Source organism: Chrysoperla carnea, chromosome 2 (genome assembly GCF_905475395.1).
Source record: "Chrysoperla carnea chromosome 2, inChrCarn1.1, whole genome shotgun sequence".
NCBI lineage: Eukaryota > Metazoa > Arthropoda > Insecta > Neuroptera > Chrysopidae > Chrysoperla > Chrysoperla carnea.
Genome location: NC_058338.1, coordinates 30,707,240 through 30,730,215, shown reverse-complemented (window position 1 = coordinate 30,730,215; position 22,976 = coordinate 30,707,240). Strand labels below are relative to the sequence as shown.

The 22,976-nt window shown below is 27.8% G+C and overlaps 1 protein-coding gene across 1 annotated transcript in view; it reads left to right on the top strand.

Annotated features, from left to right (window-relative positions):
• The window catches only part of LOC123292624 (hemicentin-1), a 963,326-nt gene that overhangs the window by 852,266 nt on the left and 88,084 nt on the right, over positions 1-22,976 (top strand). The window contains exon 5 of the mRNA XM_044873338.1: positions 9,334-9,501. Within this exon, the coding sequence (XP_044729273.1) occupies positions 9,334-9,501 (168 nt within the window). The remainder of the gene's footprint in view (positions 1-9,333; positions 9,502-22,976) is intronic.

Genomic DNA, 22,976 nt, shown 5'->3' with positions numbered 1-22,976 from the left:
GAAGGTGTATATGATATACAATCTGTAAGAATCAGAAGGTATATGCTGTAAATCGGAGAAATCAAGATTACTTTGTTTGAAATTCATAGCCCTTGAACTTTTATATGAACGGTCTTATACTACAAAATCTGTTTTACATATTTAAATTAGTCTATAGTGCAGCACACGATAAAGGATTAATTTTTTTTATCAATAGTTACAAGCGATAAAGGATTAATGTTTTAATCAATAGTTAATCAATAGCTACAATTGATTGATAATGTTTACAAATCATTAAAATCTACGATAAATTAAAAGGTTAAAGATACGAAACTGTCTTAAAATTCATATTCAATTAGGATAATTCGATACACCTGGCCAATTGGATGGATACAAGCTTACAGGTGTTTCGTTACACGCTAGAATATGAAATTTGATGTCTACAGATACAGTAGACCTATTATTTAGCCGCTTTGATCATGCGATTTGAAGTTCCTACTAAATCTATGCCGAAAACACAAAAGCATAAACGAACATCGGGTAAATATTAATAATAACCGTTACTGTACGTAATTAAATTTCCTATCTTTTTTGTCAATTTTATTTTTAATTTCAAAAGATAGTCGCTTCTTTGCAGGCATGAAGGCAGATTTTTTATTGCTAATTATGTCACCATCATTAATATTTTTTAATATATTTATTTAATTTTCATCACAACACTATGTTTACCTTTTTTTTGCCTTTCCTAAAAGTTTTAGAAAATTTGTAGATTAAAAAGTTAAGTTATTAACATTAATTGTTTAAACAAATATTGGGAGAGATATCAGTCAAATGGTCAATAAATAAATCATCATAGTTGTGTAAGTCCTAAACGGTTAATGATACAAAAAATTTTTTTATAAAATAAGAAATGTGATTATCTAAAACAAAGGTTATTACCATTTTTAATCTAAAGTGCACGGTTACGGAGATAGAGACCAAATCGGTTATCTTTTCAATGGAGGCACTACCCCTCTCTTTTTTTGCAAGGGTTTTGTGTATTAACATTCAGTACATCATACTGAACCTATTTAAATAAAAGCACAACCCCTGTAATTTATTGCATTAAGGGCAGGAGGGACGAGCTTCTATATTACCAGCATCAAATATTTCTCGGAAAATTTTGTTTCTGATATTAAATTAATGAAAGTTTATTTATATTTACAATTACCAAGTATCCAACTAATATCATTTGAATGAGTTATTCCAAAATTATTGTTGATAACAATTCTCAGAAATAAATTTTTTAGTAGAGGATTGACTTTATAACGCTAATAAAATACTCTAGATATATTAAATTATTATTATATTTTTATACTATAATCTGAATGGGATTTACGAAAAACATATTAGGATTTACCAAAAACCTCTGAATGGGATTTACCAAAAACACGTATGTACGTAATCAGTTATTTTGCAAGTCAGAAAATTATTACCATATCCCCAAGTCATAGTTGCCTTCGTTTTAATTTCAAAGAAGACATTTCAAATTTCAATTAATAATACTGACACCGACTCCAAAAATAACAATAATTTTAACTACATTATATTATCGTAATTTTTTTACTTTTTATTGCATATTAATTTGTTTTGGAAAAGTTACTCTTTTGAAGTCGGTTTTCTTTTTGTTAAAAGTTTTTTTTAAGTATTATTATTGGCATTCAAAGGATACAAAAAATTCTTTTTACTTAATTTTTTAACATGATTTTATAAAGAACAAAAAGGTACATTTAAAGTTAGTTTAAGAAACTCGTGTAAACTTATACTTTCATTAATCGTTTATGCCTGGGGCGTGTTGTATGTCAGCAATTTATTCTTACAAATTCCAGAAAATCCCTAAAATAGTTTATGGTTAAGCTCATTCATTGGAAAATCATTATTTTATTGTGTCTGTATCTATTTATAACAACCTGTATAGAATGCAATAACTAAATTTCTAAATGTACACATAACATAATAATAATATAAGGTATACATCTGCAAGTAGATACTATCGTTACTCTGATTCAAATTATGTGCATCGCTTCAAGAGAAAAGAAACAGAATGTTGAATTTGTTAGAGGGAAAATATTATTTATTATACGAATGTACAATAGCAATAATATTATAATAACACTGTGTAAACAAAATATCGAATGTTTCAGGTAGGATGTATATTTTGTACTTTATATGGGTTATTTTATAAATTAGAAACTAATACAGATTACATAGAAGCTCTTGTCCATAATGCACTAAATTACAGGAATTATTTTTTTATTTAAACACGTTCAGTATGACGTTCTGAATGGAAATGCACAAAATCCTTACAAAAATAGACGGGGAAAGTGCCTCCATTTTAAGGAAAACTGTTTTAGGCTATATCTCCATAACCGTGAACTGTAGACTAAAAATGATAAATACTTTTATTGTATATAATTAAATTACCTATCTTTTTTATGAAACAATTTTTTTTGTATTACTAACCGTTTATGACTTAAACGACTATGACGATTTACTTATTGAGTATTTGACCGATATCTCTTCTAATATTTAAACAAGAAAATGATAATAACTTTCAAATCTACAAAATTTTCTAAAATTTTTGCTGTATACATTTTTTTCTAAAATTAATATTTATGTCGCTTTAACGCGTTTAATCGTGCAACCACCGGGTGCAAGATTAATAAAAAAGAATATAGTGTAATGATAAAAATTCAATAAATATATCAAAAATGTTAATGTTGGTGACAGAAGTAGCAATAAATAATTTGCCTTCTTATCTGGTAAAGCAGCGCTCACCCCTTGAAATTTTTTTCAAGATTAAAAAAAAAATGGACTAAAAAGATAGGAAATTTATTTATCTACAAATAGATTATTTCCTTTTTCGGCTTGAAGTGCACGGTTACAAGGTTATAGGCCGTAACGGTTTTTCTCAAAACTTGCGCACTGTTTTTACCACAAAACAGTACTTCTTTTTACATAGTTCATAGTTCTTTGGTATAATTTTAAAATCTAAAAATTTAGAAGCCAGATCGAAGACCTCTGTGTGGACCTGAAATGGTAAAATAAAATCAGGAGAGTCAAAAAGGGATCCAGTTTTGTCAAGAGAAGTGACATAATTGACTGGATTGAGTAACGTCTAGTTAAAATATATATTGACCAAAATTTGTAGTTTATAGTTTTCGGTACTATAATTTACCAAGTAAGTAATTCAATTAAGATTATCATTTAGATATATTTACCGCGCCTGTCCTATTTTAAATCATTAAACATATTTTATGAATCCATGCTTTTTAAAATAAATGGTAATATTTGATGCGATCCACATGCAACGATGAAATTTTATTTTGGAAATAAATTTAAGTATGTATTTTACCTTAAGTTTCTCCATACTTAAATTCTATAGATAAAAATATATCTATTTCTATTGAAACGTAAGAAAATCCTTACCTTATGTTTCGAATAAAGCATGTATATTTATTTCTCAGTTGTAAGTAAACCACAATGCTGTCGGCATATATGATGATGATATTATAAGCAGAATGAGTAAATATAGTTCGTACGTACAACAACAAACCACAAAACCAAAACCAACTTTCAAGTATTCTTTGTTCCACAAATCATTAAAATAACATGTTGGTATTGGGTATGTAACATGTTCGCTAGATACAAATACAAGCAGTACTAACAACATGCATATTATGTTATAAAATTGTAAAGTAATATGTAGTAGTTATTTATTCATTTCACAATATCTGTTATCTGTTTGAATTATGTATTGAATTGCTAGAAAAAAATTATTGTTTAATAGAACCAAGAAAATATGCTTTCATTGAAATACTAACGTTTAACCACAACTTTCATTACATGGGTTGAGTATAGCGGGAAATAAACAAATTATTTCCAATTCAGAGTGAATCGTGGTCATCGAACATTGATTGCACATTTCAATTTGGAAAGATTAATTCCTCAATATTTATAATTTTGAAATTAGAGGAAAGTAATAGTACCTATTACTCTCCGGACTTTGTACAAAAATCAAATTGACGGGAAGTTCAGCTTTGGTGAGAAAAAGGAAAAAATAAGCAAATAAACAAACTGACACTTAGAAGATTCATAAAGGTCGAAGTTGAGTTACAGAGAGAACTTAAGGAACTATTTCCAAATGAGTAAATCATACATTTACCAATTTAAAACGATTTGGTGATTTGTTCTTCATGAATAATTATTTTCATTTTCAAAATAAAATCACTATACCCACTATCCCAAAGAAATGATATCGGCCCGACAGCTATTATTGTGTCAAAAACTCATGTCAGTCGGAAGTTCTATTTTAGCAAGAGTATAGAACAAGTAATCAAATAAACCAACTGGTTGTGGGACCCCTGTTAAGAACTGGGTCCCACAGAAGAGTTTTTGCTTTTAAAATAGAAATTTTCTTGCCAAGTAGGCAAGTTTGATAAATTAAAGTTTATGTTTTATTCTGATATATGGGCTATATTATTGTAAAGTTTCTTTAAAATGCATTTAGTTGTTTTCGAAATCAACCAGCAAACCGGTTGTATAACTGAAATTTTTATAAATTGTAGGCTATGTGTTATACCTATGTATGAGATATATTATTGTTGAGTTTAATTCAAATCAATTTGGTATTTTTTTGTGGAAAAGTAACGAAGGATCTCGCTTTCGCATTTATAATAAATTCGGACCGTGCATGAGTTTTATTGTATGTGTTTCCATGGTAACGATACACACTACTTTAATTATAGAATTGTATGGATGCATATATAAATGTATGGATTGCATTTATGACTTACATGGAAAATTTAATATTATTGTCTCACAAATTTTAATAAATAATTATGATAATTTACATTTGAAAAATAATATTTGTGCAATTTGACTTCATATTTTCACAATTTTTTATGCATTAAGTTTAATTAATTAATAATAAATAGTTTTTCAATAATTTAAATTTGACATTTTCTATAACATTAACAAGTAAAGAATTGCAAATTAGTCATAACCACCTTCTTTATCGCTAAAATTTTTCACTCGAAGCGCTGACATCGATTTTATTGCCCCTACCACGACTACGGATACAATAAATAGGAATAGTGATATTGTTGTTCATTGCAAATCGAGAATCTTTCATCTATAATTTTATATTATTTGTATTATTAGTATGGAAGATTCCATGTATAACAAACAATATGTATCTGTGTATGGATACATATAAACCAATCACCTCCTACCAATAGTGTTCCATCCATACGATTAAATTTTAATTTATTGTCAATCACATAATATACCTATACCTATCGGATTGTTTTGTGAGATAGGAAAATGTATTTATTATAACAAGGAAATTTAATAATTTCCTATAATTCTCTCTTATTGGTATATATCAATACAAAATAATATTTACTAATTGTATTTGTATTTACAAAATTTAACACATTTGTGGCTTTTAATTGTAGTTTTGTTTTATGATGAAATGAGTCAGTAAACCTAAGGAAATGGGTCACTAATAAATGGGAGGTTGTATTTAAGCAACCATTTTACGAAAAACTGCTTAAACGTCAAAAGCAATCGTATTAGACCGATTACGGACTTTTAAGAAATACAATATCTTCGTCATTTATTTTCTAATAAATGATTAGAAAAATTTCATGGTGGGGTTAAAATCATTAGTTAAAATCGGGGACTATTGTCATCCAAGTTAAAAAAGTTTACACCTAGATTTTTAAAAATACTCCATTATTGAAAAAACAATAATTCTTGATGTCTTAGACATTTCCAAGGTCATATAAGTTTTCTTAACAAATTAAAAAAAAATTAAATTATATACGATATTTTAGGTTAGGTTAGGTTAGGTTATTTGGCTGTCCACGAAGGACACACTTAGGCTCTAGAGCCAATTATGATACCATATATGTATGTGTTTTACCACCTTTCCGCTGATAATTTCATTTATCAGCTCCTCAATTTCAGAGTGCACCTCCTTCATGCATATATCATGCACTACACCAGCCCATCACAACTATTAATTAAATTATTTTTTTTGCGACGGCGTGAATCGAACCCGCTACCCTAAGCATACCGCGGACGGAATTGGTAAAGTTTAACCAACTGAGCTAATAGGGCGAGTTACGATATTTTAACAAAGCTAAAATTTACATAATCACTTTCGTAGTTAGGGTATTCTAAGCGTATAAAGCATGTGTAACACTCAGCTTGGTGAAAGGCTTACACCTTTTTAACTTGTGAGTGACGTTATAAGAATGAGAGAATACCTTGCATATTACATATATGCATGGTATAATATTTATCCTTGTATCCAAAATTTCTTTGACGTTCGTTCATCCTTATACATATAACTACTTTTAACAATTGTTTTTCATGAGATTTTTTAGTAATTTGATTCTAAATGCAAACGAAGGATTAATTGTTTTATGTAAAATAGATATCAATTCAGCCATTCTTTTATTCGTATATAAATCACTGCCAAAGATTTCAATAAAGCAATCATTAAGTCGTAATATTTTATTTTATATGTTATAGACAGACATATATCGATATCACTAGAGAGTAAATAATAATACTACCTAAAGCATTAGGTATACAAAATGTAAATTATAATTTAATTCACCTATTATTATATACAATTCAGTTTTAGTGTTACTGTTACTGTTATTGGCTTAAATACACAAAATAATATATCTCTAACATTATACTAATAAACTCTACTCTACTCTATAATGTGAACTTTAGAGAATAGATTACAAATAACATGTAAATTATAATTGAGAATATAAAAATGGGAAAAGTTTTGTATGAATTCTAGGGATAGCTTGTTAGTATTCTTTATTGGACAATCTTAACTAATATTAGAAACACGAAAGTTACTCTGCCCGTCTGTTGATGTTTAGTTTGATAAATTTTGATAGTGAGATAGATGAGATCTTCGGACAGGACTAAGATTCTCTTTTGAAGCTAAAAACACCTGCAAATTATTCTTTTCATTTCTATTCACATTTCAAAACTATAGGGATTATTCCAATTGACGTGTAATAAAGTCAAATTAACAGAGTGCTAAAATTTTAAGGTCTACGTAGCAAATGAGAAAATATCCTGAAAATTACTGTTAAATATAAATACTGTCTAAAAATGCGTAAAAGTTAAAAAAAATATTTGAAATTCATAATAATTTTGAGATGTTTAAACGCAGTCCTTTTGGTGCTCTCTGTTGATGACGTATTAATATGTGATCTGTCAATGGGTGACAATTCAATGCATAATTTACACTTTAGAAAAATGAATTTACAACACAGAATTTACACTCGTTATTATTAAAGTTTCTAATAAAAAGTCGTAGACATAACTCAATGTAATACCATACAAAATATAAGTAATTAATATCATACAGCATGTCAACGAATTTGAGAAGCCAATACCATGACGTTATGTCCGTTTTAAAATTTGAATTTTCGTTCTAGAAATTTTGAATTTCTCTCACTGAGTTTGCACTTTTATTAATTAATTTTAAGTAATTAAAAAGATATTCATTACTAAAATAATGGTTTGGTTGAAATGTCCAGCCAATAAAGTTACGGAAAAAAAAATATTTGAACCAAATTTAAATTTCATGAATATTCACTATTGTATACGCTCGATATTTTTAATTGAATATCACAATTTTGATTGAGTTTATTCTCCCTTTGAAGGTATTACACATAAATATTATTTATATTACACATAAAAATATTTTTAAGTGAATTTGGTTTTGATTGATTTTTAAAATATATAAATAATTACAATATAGACTTTTTTTGTAAAATTATTTTTAATTCATACAATATACGCATACTTTTAATAATATACATATTTTTATATCAGAAAAATGTTTAATAAATTACATGCCATTAATTAAAGTATATGCTGATTAAAAAACAATTTCATGTATATTAAATGAATGTCATTGAAAAATATTCAATAAAAAATAGAACGAAAATATTATTAAATAACAACAAAACAAACGGCTATTTTTCAAAAAACAATAAAAACAAACCATAGTGAATATGACCTTTAAATTTTCCAATTTTCTGTTAAGGAAATTACAAAACAGTTAATTTCTTTTGAAATATAGAACACATATAAAGGTTAAACTGTTGTAAAATTGGTTTTTGTTTACATTTTATAATATGATAAAGAATAAAAAAACGAAATACTGTGTGGTGAGTATTCATTTTTGAACTCACACTATAAAGTACCTAAGGAACTCTACCTAAGTAGTGATTGCCGAATGATTTTTAGCACTATTATAGAAAATTTTCAATACATTGGGTATTTAAAAATTATTATTAAGACATATTTATTAGCTAAGTACATCTTTCAAAAAAAGCACCAAGGAAATTTTGTTGGATTTAATAGATTCGAAAACAGTACCCAAAAACAAAGCTTTCGATAATAAAACCGACTAAATGTAAAATTAACATTAACTAATTAAATATTGCAAATTTTGATCATGTGTTGCCAAAAATGATAAGAAACAATCACTTATTTAAGAACGTCCATTCTCAGTTTCAACGCACTTAGATTAAAACGGCTCGAAATTTTGTATAAAAGGAGCTTAACGACGAGGAATCTAGAATTTCACAACGAACATTTTTTCTTTGCCTCTAATGTAGAATACGAAAATGTATATTATACGATCAAATCAAACCAAAAAATTGGAATGAAAGTGCAAAAATTTGAAACTACCTCAAAGTTGGTAGGATTGTTCAAAACACCATCTTAAATGAAATCTCCAAAGTCCTCACCGATCCGATATCTGATATTTTCTAAATTTACTTGAGATCAAAGGTCAAAAAACGGGTTTTTCAGCAAAATGGTTCAGGCGAAAATTGTAGATCAGCTAATTAAATATAAAAAATGTCTCAATATTCTCCTAAGAGCCACTGTTTCTGAGGTATAACTATTCAAAAATTTAGAAGAGTTGTAATTATCATAATATGCACACGTTGCACGCCACCTTTGAAGAAGTGAAGTGTCTTAAGCGCATTTTTTTAACTGTGGCTTCCCCATTCCAAAGTAAAATTATTTTTATAATTATGCCTACACAACAACCAAACACACCTTCATTTTAAAAATACTTACAAAAATTTGCAGATATTTAAATATCTTTGATTTCGATTTTTAGGGTGAATATATCAACTTATTATCAAAAAGTTGATAGCTATTTTTCAAAAAAAAAAAAAATCTATACATACTGATATTTTTTGAAATATATATTGCATGGTCATTAATTTTCATATACAATTATTATTGTTTCAGGTGATTATTCAACAGTCCCTGATGGCATTACTCATGGGATTGGTAACGGGCGTAGTGTTTTACGCACAACATTACAACGTGGAGATTTGTTAACTAATTACGAATGTCGAGTGGAAAATGATGCTCTCAGTTCACCCATTGTTAAAAGGTTGACGGTCGACGTTCATGGTAAGTGAAAAAATATATTTATTATTTTATAATATATCTACGTATATATTTTATCTACAGAGAGATTAAAAAAGGTTAATTTTATATATTATTGTGCCGAGTTACATTATTGTGTTTATACTAAGATGAAAACACCCCCATATTTTTGTTATTTATAGGAATATCGATTTGAAATCTTGTACAATCATACAGGATGATGGATCACATTTTTTAAGATACTTAACTAAAACCTGAACTTTTAACTCAGCCTACTACAAATTTTGCAAATAGATTTTTAATATTTTGCTTAGCGTCAGAGATGACTAGAGATATCGGAAATTACTATTTTAAAAAATTGCTTAGAATATGTTTTATACCCATAAGTCCATTTTCATGACAAAATTCGCATTTTTTATTTTACTCAACATGTTTACAATATTATTGAAATATTTGAATACAAAACACCATTAAATTTTGTCCAGCTTTTACATTTCATAGCTCTTTAGTTATAAAAGCGCACTAGTTATAAAAGCACACTAGGTATAAAAGTGCTCAATAAGTTACTATTATAAAAAGCTATTTTACTAACAGAAAACATTCTTAACAAAATTTAGCTCTGAATTAATACAAAAAAAAGGATCATATTATCTGATCGTGCTTTATGTTTATATGCATTTGAATGTATTTGTGTGCATGGGGTAGGGGCTTACACGTTTGTGTATGTGTATATGTAAATACACGCACACTTAATATTTTACCCGGATTTGTTTATGATAAATTTATTTTTATGTTCACATTATGTATAGAGTTAAATGAAAGTATATTAAATTGTTATTTTTATATATGGGGGAGGATAAAGCATTTTGGTTTTTTCATATGTGTTCTTGGTGGTCTAAAAGATTAATATTAATTTATTAAAATAAATCTGGCTCGCTGTCTCAATTCGATATTCGGTTCCTCGGTCAAGCTATGTGTAGCGATAAACGTACGTACTTTATATCGTAAAATTTAACAAATTTATAATGATACGTATTTCAGTGATACCTGCTTAAACTAAATCCATTGGTTCCTTTGTATACCCTACATGTCGAAAGGAAATGCAACCATCATAGAAGGTGTCACAAAATTATCATATTTGAAGAACAGAGCGATACAGAAAATGAAATTCTACGAAGAAAGCTTCTTTGCAGTTCTGGAATCCTTAAACTACATAGGAGTTAAATATTTTATATTTTCTTATTCTCAGAATTTAATATGAGTCGATTTGAAATTGCTATAGCAACCAAACAAAAAATTTACCTTATTTACCGTATTATATAAACACAGTTTCGACAATAGAATAAAACCTGAAATATGCCAATCATTTTATCAAATAAAAATGGATGTGCAAATGAAACATAAAAATCGTAAAAGTAATTTATTTTTACCTTTGACAAAGCTCTTAACAATAAATTATCCTATTTAAAAAATTACAAACGATAATTAACACAGACAGCTATATTTCGTTTATGGTGCATTGAAAAAATCTACAAACTTTCTGCACAGATCCACTATATCACTGCCAAAGTTTTTTAATAACCCATTTTTTTTTAAATATGAAAACATATAATTTTTCTGGGAAAAACGTTTTTTATAAAAACTACAATATATAAATTTTAAATATATCTATAAATATAAACACACAAAAATAAATTGTTTAACATAATCGAATTTATTGTTTACTTTTAATTTTAGAAATAAAATGTAATTTTTAGTTATAAAAAATAAATTAATATTTACATCTGTATCAATATTGTATATGTTGCTTCACATTCTATTATGCCAAAAAATAAGTTTGATAATTCACAGGACGCTAATTATAAATTGGAAAAACTAATCCGCAAGGATTTTCCCTTTTAAGGTTTGACGTAAAAAGGCGTTGGTTAAAATATTATATGGAGGAATAAAACGTAGCTAGAATCATAATTTTCAATATGAAATCAATCTCTTTTGATGGGATCATTATTCCCACACGCCACGAATCTAAAAACTATAAAAGATAGCAATAATCTATATTTATTTTCCATTAATGCATTAAACAAACTATATTTATTTTTGTACTGCATGATCTATGGCACAAGACGATAATGTACTATGGGTCACACTCTAATCTCTCACTGATTGCACCTGAAAATAAGCCATAGAAAGCATTCATAATAGCAGGTATGTGATTCAAGCATTGAAAATGCTAAACAATGTTCTTGTAGGTAGTCTCTTCTTTGATCTTCCAATAACTGGCATTATGCACACAATTAGGACCCTATAAAACGTTATTTTCTACTTGTAAACAAAGAAAGAGCAAAAGCAAAGTTTTACAATTTTGACTCCAAACAATTCTTCTACTTTATTTTAAAACAAAATGACACCAACAATCATTTTCTAGATCGCTTCCCTTCTGGTATGTAAACAATTCATATCGTTTTCGTCTCTTAGATAATAATATATTTCTAGAACGTGATGGGTGACCCTAATAATATTGCCTCCGAACTACTTAACTTCATCCTATAGCGTCTCAATTTTATTATTGCCTGCTAAAGAAGATAAGTGATTTAAAGTAAAAAATTGAGAACATTAAATTTTTATGTCCTAAACGATTGAAATAGAATGACGATTAACTACCCAGGTATAGACATTTGTATCCAATTTTAAATCCCTTTTTCTATAACTCTTGAGTGTTATAAGAATATTTTTTTCTGAGTGGAAATTTTGCTTTAGTAGCAATCAACACAACGAATAGAAACGACAACGCACATTTTGTATAAATACTTACGCACCCCTTACAATTATTATGTAAATTGACGGGAATCATCTTAACATGTGAACGATCCATTGTGTATACAACATACATATCTTCCTTCCATGTACAGAGAAATTTGTTTCATTTACTGTCCTTATTTTCTTAAATTTCCGATTTATTTTTAAAGTGTAGTCACCCGAAGAATAAACGTAGGAAAATAATTGAGATTATGGTATTCGATATTCACAGTGAATATTGTCAGACCTTGCAGAAATAAGACCAAAGAAATTACGATATTAAACGAAATAAAATAGTCATAGATACTTCGGGTACGGAACCCTAAACAAACACTTGAACTAGCTAAGAACACTCTCTAGTAAACATGCTAAGAACACGCTCAGAGTAAGCAACTTGTTTTTCAGAAATACTTCTCTACAAGATTCATATCGCTTTAATTCAAAAATGATACGAATGCATCTCTTTTGAGTTTTGAATAATTTTTCAGCATCGCTGCCATTTCCCCAAAAAATTATTCCATATTTCATGCTTGCATATACGTAACTATAATACACATTAAGTATACCATTGATAGGAATTTCATTTTTGAGTGCTTTAAGTAAATACATGTATTTGTTAATTTTTTTATTTGTCATATCAATGTGCCTTTTTCAATCAAGGTTTTTATCAATGTGTATTCCTAAGAACTTTATAGTTTCGTCGCATTTTACATTTAATTGAGAGTGTATTTTGAGATGATCGATTTTTTCACCATAATTACCAAATTTAACACCTTGCGTTTTTGCTAAATTTAAGCATAATCAATTTTTTTGGGCCCATGTACATAAAACATTCACGGTATTAGTGATAGAATTTTGTAGTTCACTGATATTCTCAGCCTCAAACACAATAGAAATATCATCTGCAAATATTATTGGTTTTTGATCCAAACAAGGAACTAAATCATTTATGTAGATTATAAATAGGTACGGTTCCCAAAATGCTGCCCTGTAGTACGCCATTATTGATGACGTATAAAAAGCGATAGAAATTTATAAAACTCCCGGTAGTTCTATTGTATATAAAATACATATACAATTATAATAAGTATCATTCGCGATGTCGAAATACAATCCCCTGTTTTTTATTCAATACTTGAGTTATGCTTAGATGATTGTGATGTTTGAGAGACTGGAATCTTCCATTACCATACCTTTTTTTTTACTACAACCATAATAGATGGTACTTCTTGTAACCATATAAGGTTGAGGTTATTGTTAAATCTGTAATAAGTATTATAGGTAGTACAGACTACACGTAGTCACTACACTAAAAACACTTATCATATATACCTTCGTTGTCTGCTCTTTATGAAAATAGAATATTGCTTCTTCTGCTGTGAGCAATCCTCTCATTATTCCCATTTAAATATAAACCCATAAAGTACACACATATTTTAATCAACGACTACATTTTACCTTAGTAAATACATAAAATTTATGAATAATTTAGTTTGAGTTTCTTATTAATAAATATTGGGGTGAATATTCTATTTATTTTGTAATTGGTGTTGACAAAAATTACATTGTTTTCCTTTTAAAAGAAGCTACCTCTTCTTAGGAAAAATATTTGTCCAACTAAGAAAAAAATTAATTCAAATGTGATTTTGCAAGGCTAATAGTCTAAATGGCGATTTTATTAATACACCACATACAATGAAAATTTATACTGTACTAGCCTGATACCCGCTGTTTCACTGGGCTTAAAAGTAAAAAACACCACTTTATGGCCTCCACCTCTCTTGATGTGCACAGTTTTCAATTTTGTTAAATGTAATATAGCCATAATTCATTGAGTATATCAGAAAAGTTGGCCATGAACGGTTTGACATTTACTATTTTAAATTTTAACAGAATACTTTAATTTATGGTTCAAAATGATGATTATAAATGGATCAGATCTATATTTGAACCCAAAATTACAGGTTTCTGTAAAAATTTAAAATAGTAAATGTCAGATAAAATTTTTTTTTTTTTTTTAAATATATCTTTATAAATTATATCTCATGTGTTATTCTGAAGTATGAGCTATATTGCTGTACACTTTCATTAAAAACCATTCGTTAGTTTTAGCGTGGGTTGTTCAATAAGATATTATGTAAATTGAAAGCATTTAAAAAGGTGTTTCCACTTATATGAGAGAGACGTAATATCCAAAATGATGTTACCACTTAAATGTCGGAGACGTGTACTTTTAAGAACATAATGGAAGAGTTAATATTATAATAAACAAGTGAAAACAAGCAATTGACTGAGTTAATTGTTGAAATACCATGTATGGATAGTATTGATTACGGAATCGTTTGTTTTTTACGTCATGTAAGAAAAGAAAGATATTCACAAATACATACATGTCACACACATATATCTGATATTGCCATATAATACATACTTTATAATTTTGAGACATACCAAGACTCTAGAAATTCGATCTGCTGCAAAAATTACACTCTGTGTCTAAGGCTCATATTTTTTAACTGGCCTAAATGCGTATATGGAAGTTATCAATCCCCATTAAATTTGTTTAAATTTATAATGATTTTACTGAAGATTTAAAATTTGCATTATATATTATTGTACAGAATCATCAAATATAATGCCAACTTTTTCTTAAGAGCACCCGGTAGGGGTACCCCTTTGAAAAAATCGAGAAAAAGGAAAAAAAAATTTCGTTTTGGAATTTGATGAAACTCGGTGAGTGGGGTAATTTTGATCCAAAAAGTATAAAAATCAGGTTAATTGAATGATTGGACCTATAGAAAGTTACAATGTGAGCAATTATCATGGGCAAAGTTTCACTTTCCAATAAGTTAGAGATCCCCACCAAAAAATTAATGGGCGGGTATCTGCTAGTTGTTCTATAGAAGCCTTTAAATTGAAAGTAACAGCCACTCCTTTGGAATCTGAGAATGGAAGGTGTCTGAATTCATCCTCTTGCTTTTTTAGAAGAAGCAGAATAAAACTTAACAACTATACTAACGAGTAATCAATTAAAAAAAAAAAACTATAAATAAAACTATGTTTAGGATTAAATAAAACAAAAAACCAAAAATAATTTAAAACAACTAATAAAAATTGATAAATTTATGTTTATTGAATCCCGTAATTATTTATATGATTGTATTATTTCATATGGTTATTTTAATATAATTATTTTCTATAATACTTTATTTATTTATTTGTATAATTGTACGTATTATAAAATTTAGGATAATACTATTTAACATTGACCAAAAATGAACATAGATGTCTATGTACAAAGTGTCCCGAGACTCGATGGGCATAGCTTAAGAGCGTAATTTTGAACAATTTTAAGCTTAATGTTGTTATCCCACTAATATCGTAAATAACTATTATATTTTTATATATTTTTATACCATGCATATATGTAATATGCAAGGTATACTAAGTTTAGCCCCAAGTTTGTAACGCTTAAAAATATTGATGCTACGAACAAAATTTTGGTATAGGTGCTCATAAAATCACCTAATTAGTTTTCGGTTATCCATCCGTCTGTTTGTCGTTCCGTCAGTCTGTCAACACGATTACTCGAAAGCGAGAAATGATATCAAGCTGAAATTTTTACAGAACGTAAAAAGTGAGGTCGAGTTCATAAATGAGCAACATAGGTCAATTGGGTCTTGGGTCCGTAATATCCATCTTGTAAACCGTTAGAGATAGGACAAAAATTTTAATGTAAAAATGTACCTTATAAAAAAATAAACAACTTTTGTTCGAATCATTTTTTCGTAAACATCACTGTTTACCCGCGAAGGCGCAAATTGGGCGTAAATTGTATAGTATGTATTATAGGCGAACTGTCTATGCTTGTTATTTCAACAAGTAACTCAGTCAATTGTTTGTTTTCACTTCTTTAATATAAAGTGAGAGTTGATTAATGGGTTTTTTTTAAGACGGATTTTTTGATTGACTAACGATGACTTAAAAGTAGTCTTATGACAGTTGTTCAATAGGTCAAGGAAAAAACACATGCGCAAAATCTCAACGATAATGTAACAAGTAAGTTTTTTTAGCTGTTCTGTTATATAGGAATTGTCCAGGCATTAAAGGCAATTCTCGAAGTATTTTGTTCGTGGAAATAAATTTATTATAAAATAAAATACAGCTAATTACCACACAACAACACTATTATTGTATTATTATATAATGTTTTAAATTTAATAAAGCTTGGCTATAGAGTACATATTTTTACAAATACACTAAAACCAGTTATAGAGTACATATTTTTACAATTAGGATCAGTAATTATTATTGTTTAACGATTAAACATATTTTTAAGTATTTTACTTATAGGCTAATATGCATGCATATTTGAAATATTTTAATTAATGATATTATTTAGCATAAAATGAATACATATACTAAAATACAAATTAATAATTAATAAAATTTTATAATATAAACATTGTTGTTTGTAATGCAATTAATGCGTCATGTTTTTTTGAAAATTTCTATTTAAATTTATTTATTTATTCATTGTTTACGCGAATTCATTTGCGTTATTTTATATTTTATTTAGGTTAAGTTAATTTTTTATTTGGTTCAATTCCAAAAATTATACCATAAAAAAAAAACGATTGGCGTAAATATGTACCTTTGAAAAACCGTACCATTTTTCGTCCTCTTCACGATAATGAAATTCGCATTAAACTGTTTTCTAATAAATAAAATGACCCAAAATTGAATATTGAAATACAAATTTCTACTTATCATTAATAACAGGATCATTATCCTCCCACAAATAAATTTTCATTGAAACGGTTTCCCAATAACCTAGTAGTGGTATCAATTTGCTCCTTAACTAATCATAAAGCTTTCTCTTCAGGTACAAAAGTACGATTCTTGAAGATAAGCACACATGAAGTCCAAAAATAATTTTAATAAAAAATACTTTTTAAGGGACAAGCTTTAATTGTACTAAAAAGTAGAAAATAATTGTATCTATCATACCCGAGGCACTCATACCCGACTATTTGTAAAAGCTTGAGGTGCTCATTTTAAAGTATCAAAAATGAATCGGAACGCCTCATCTACTCCACATGTCTAATTAATTTAATAAAAAATATATATATATATATATATATATATATATATATATATATATATATATATATATATATATATATATATATATATATATATATATCAAATATGGTGCAAGATTCGATAAAAGCTTGTAAAATAGTCAATAATACATGCCTTTGATAATTTCTATCTGGAGGAATATTCTTCAAAGGTTAAATTCACAAGTATGCTTTTATTTTTTCTATATCAATGCCTCACACAGTAGGATACGTGAAAATGAAAAACTTTATTTCTCAATTTTAATCTAAATGCTATACTCATGACATTTCTAAATGTAAATTTTTCTTTTATTAACGGTGCACTTTTGTTTTCATTTCATTCACTAGAAAACGTACACTCAGACATCAATCTAAAAGTTTACATGTCCTGGCCATGCAAAGTAAAATAAAATTTTCTTTTTTTTTTTTTAATTATTAACACACTTTTAATTAGTATATTTATTTTATCCATAAAATTATGTAAAGGTAGTTAGATTTTGATTACAGCATGTGTAAATTATTACCTAATATCATTTAGGGGATGTTTTATAGGGCGATTACATCTGCTCCTCGCTTCGATATTATAATAAAACTGGACTATAAAATACCATATATATAATAGTTTTGATAGTATTATGAGTTTATAAGTGAAACTGTTCATTTTGTATGAAGTGGCCATAAATTACATGAAAAACACCCGATCATTGAGTCGTTACATTAGATAACAATTATACTGTTTTATTAAGTGGTCTTATGTTTCAAAAACAACAACTATGGTAACTCAAGTTTAAATCTCCGGGCAAAATTTCTCATAGACAAAAAATACCCACGACAAAATATCCCCAGATAAAATACTTATGTAAGCTTAACGAGGATAGGGGTGAAAATTGAATCAATTTGATCATAAATTCAAGATCAGGAACTGTAAAAACTGTCTTTTTTATTTCGCAACTGTATTTTTTATTTCGGGGACTACTTATGTGGGGTAAAAGAGGGAAAGAGGGAAAGAGAGAAAGAGAGAAAGAGATAACAAATGAAACGTTTTGACTGAAAAAAGTACGTTTACTATTCAAAATTTGTAATTTCTGTTAAAAATAATAACAAGTGAATTACAATAATGTTATCAACATAAAAAATGTACAAAATAACAAGACATTAAGACATCACTATTTCTACTGGACAAAAACGGAAATATAAAATATTATTTCTCAATATTTGAAATAAACTAATAAGTCCGATGTCCTATGTTTTTTTAACGAATCGATCTGGCTAACATTTTAAAAAATACAATCACTTAATTGGAGAAAAAGTTGAAAATTTTTTTTTTTTTACAATTTTTTTTCTTCAAAAAACAAAGAAAATTGACAAAAAAAAGAGTTGAGACTTGAAATAAGGATTCCAGAAAAATACTTGATCTCTTTCATTTACACAAGTGCTTTAACCACAAAAATTAACCTTATCTGTGCAGTGATGATGAACGCTATTTTTGCAGCCCAAAGATAATTTTTATTAACTTAATTTTGAATGAGATAAAATGTTTTCGATTAAGAATAACAGAAAAATATCGATTAAGAATAATAATTTTTCACAGTTTCAATAATGAGAATTAGTTGATTTTTAACTGAATCCCAAAACCACCTACCATTACAAATACTTACCATTTTTTTCAATAGGCAATGAAAGCTCAAAGTAAATAATGTGATGTAAAAATCAGAAAAAAAATCTTATCTGTGTAGTCATGATGAACGCTGTTATTTTTGCAGCCCAAGGATAATTTTTATTAACTTAATTTTGAATGAGATAAAATGTTTTCGATTAAGAATAATAGAAAAATATCGATTAATAATAATATTTTTTCACAGTTTCAATGATGAGAATTAGTTGATTTTTAACTGAATCCAAAATCCACCTACCATTACAAATACTTACCATTTTTTTAAATAGGCAACGAAAGCTCAAAGTAAATAATGTGATGTAAAAATCAGAAAAAAATTGTGATTACTTATTGATTTTTCAACGATATTCAACTAATAAAACTAATGATATATTATAATATACCTATATTTTAATTTATATATACCGGATATAATACTCTATTACATATAGTATTCCAAACAAATATAAAATACACATACAACCATCAAATATAAATTATTCACTATGCTGTATGTGTAGCTTCAATTATTATTATTATTGTTTTATTATTTCATTCATATACGTATGTATTAGCAGTTTCTACGTTCAATTTCCGATTAACTACCAGGGTTCATTACAATGTAAAACCAGGTAACAGCGACTTTAGTTTAAAAATGCTAATAATTATTCAACTTCCCATCCATTCAAGTATTTTCAATAGAATAATTTGTGTTTATTGTGGTCAAAACTCAGCTAGCCGTCAGTGATAGCAAATAAGCCAACGAAATAATACTAAAAACCCAAAAACCCAAGAAACACACAAATCTCATTCCCCACATTAGCCAACACTTAATATTTTCAAAAAAGTATTTGATGATCTTTGATAAGAGACTTATAATATTGATAATTTAAATAAACTAAAATATTTTGATTTTTTTTTTACGTCAATAATTTAAATCATTTATGTGACCAAAGGCTTAAAGATAATGAATTAATAATTAAAGATAATAACATGTCTACCTCATGTAATTGACAATTGTATTAGGCTGTAAAGATTTTAATGAGATGGCGATTATACTGGTTCTGCACTAACCGAATAGGAAATCAAGAGACAAACGTACTGTTTATATTTGTATCATATATATAGGTATATCTTGGCAAAGTAGACGAAGGTAATGTACAATAAATATAATCAAAGCTATCATAAGCGTAGATTTTTTAAATTTTACGTTTTCCCCGTAGTTTAAAAATACATTTTGTTATATTAGTACAAACTTCCATAGAAGGGGTGTTTACTAAAACAATCCTAAGTTATAAGCAGACTCCCCGAAGATAGTTGTTACCAGTTAACATATTGATCATTTTTATAAGATTTATTATATTTTTTGGTATTTATGTAACAAACATCGATAGCGCAATTGATTAAGTTGTAGACTTCAGACACTATCTATATGTTGGTGGTTCAAATCCGACTCAAAGAAGTCCTTTTTTAAATAAATTTAATAGCAGATATAAACCTTTTATATTTTTAACTACTCGTGTAGTTGTGAAATCACATCAGTATTTTGTTTTAATATTTAACAAGTAATTGGTAGAACCAATCAAAAAAAGATTGTTTAAAACTATGTTGGATTTCAAAACAACAATATTTGAAATTTGTTAGACAGGATATTACTTTCATACAAACAACTCATGCGTTTGTGTCAACTTTACCACTCAACCCTGTACGATTGTTGTATCACATTCGTGGCACCATTTGCCATATATAGTCTCGCGATTAGGTTGAGACAACCTCATATCGATTGGTATTAACATTTTTTTTCAGTGAAAGTATTATAATGCGTGGATAAAACATGCGTATATTTAATTGGCAACGCTCCTGTCAAGAGTATAAAATTTATAATGAGGAATGGAAAATTGTCTAATAAACAAAAGTTTTATTGTATTGTTTTGTTTGAAAAGATATAACGACAGACAATTTAAAGGTAGGTAGTATTTATACCCTATCGTTGTATGTTGTAGGTACGTACGTTAATAATGACTATATGTGTTACAAGAACATTATCATTACATACAAGGAAGGAATACCATTGTAATAATTTTCTACGCCTATACTTATACTTATTATTACGATCAATAATATATGTGTAATATTGTTTTGTATATAATGTAAATTACTGAAAATTTAATTAATTAATTTTCTTAGAAGAAGGAAATTTCTATCATATGTTGTCTTTCTTTATTATTTTATATAAATATACGTTTACATATTATTTATACATACATGTAGGGGAGAGTGTAAAACCTGTGTGTTTTTTTAAAACCATTTTTAACCCCCGAACTAAAAAAAAGGGGTGGGATCAGTTTGACCAATATGTGTGCGTGTCTGTGTGTTTACCTCTCTGAGGCATCGTAGCGCCTGAACAGATGAACCGATTTTAATTTTTTGGTTTCATTAGAAAGGCAATTTAACGGAGAGTGTTCTTAGCAAGTGCGAGCTTAGCTTTCCGATGACCTCGATTCGCTTTGGAAAAGGCATGACATATAAATAATTACTATGGAAATGAATGGTCAAATAAACCTGGTTCAATTCATTTCGAAAAGGGAAATGGTTAAATAATTAGGTAATTTAAAACAATAATTCAAAAGAATCAAAGTCAACTCAAATATTTAAATTTCAATTAAAATATTTCCAAAAATTTGTCCCAAAAAATGATAGCTCTCTAAATATCCTTTTCATCTCATCTGATCTCCTTGACCATCACTTTGATATTGATTTAAGAAGAAGTGTTATAAGTTTAAAGTGTTTATCTGTGCGTCTACGTGTTTCTCAGTTTCATCGTAGCCCCTAAACGGTCGAACCGACTCAATTGAGAACATTTTATAGCCAAGTTTCCAAAAATCGGTTTACAGGGAATAAATCGCATTTGTCGGGGGTTTTTATATTTTGTAAATTTCACTTGTTATACCATGTCCATATGAAATATATCAGGGTATACTATTTAGTCCCAAGTTTATAACGCTTAAAATTACCTTATTAGTCCCTTTTTGGTTGTCTGACCGTTTGTCTGCCTGTTGACACAGTAAATTACAAACGCAAAAAGATATGAAGCTGAAATTTAAAGCGGGCCAGGATGTAAAAAGTGAGGTCTAGTTCGTACATAAGTAACATAGGTCCATGGTTCAATCTTGTAAGCCGTTAGAGATAGAACAAAAGTTTAAATGTAAAAACAGTTTTCCACAAGACCGAAAAGAGGTCTCCCGATCTGTAATGACGATTTTACTTATCATAACAATTTCAAATGAAAATATTTTCTTGTTTTCATACATTTAAGAGCGCGATTCTGTAATTGTCGGAATTTTAGTTTTCGAACATTATTTATCCACTTGAATCATTCTCTCGCCAGCCTTGTAGTAGGTAAACTTTACAGTCATAATAGCACTCATGCGTGATTGCTATCTTATAGAGAAACAAAATCCGTCAAGAAACTATAGTGTGGTACACAATAAATTATATACGGTTTACTATAGTTTACCCTACATATTATCAATTTTTATCAACATATGTTATTCTAAATTCCATCTACTCGGATATATACACATAATATAATAATGAAAATTAATCATTTGAATAATTTTCAATGAAAATTCTTTATTATCTGTTATCTTAGGATTTGAGAAATTTGTGACTGATATTTTGTTTGGAATGTGATTATTTGGAAAAGATAAGGTTGTACGGTAATAAGATTCAATTTTGTAATTGTTTTAATGGTTTTGAATATAATCATATACAATATATTTATGTTACATTATAAATCTATTTGCTATGGATATAACTGCCCTAGGATGAAGTACTGAAAGTCATGGGTTTGGTATTAATCTTTAACAAGGTAAAATATTATATGCATTTAAATCCTTTTATGTAGTCATTTGAATTTCAGTCAA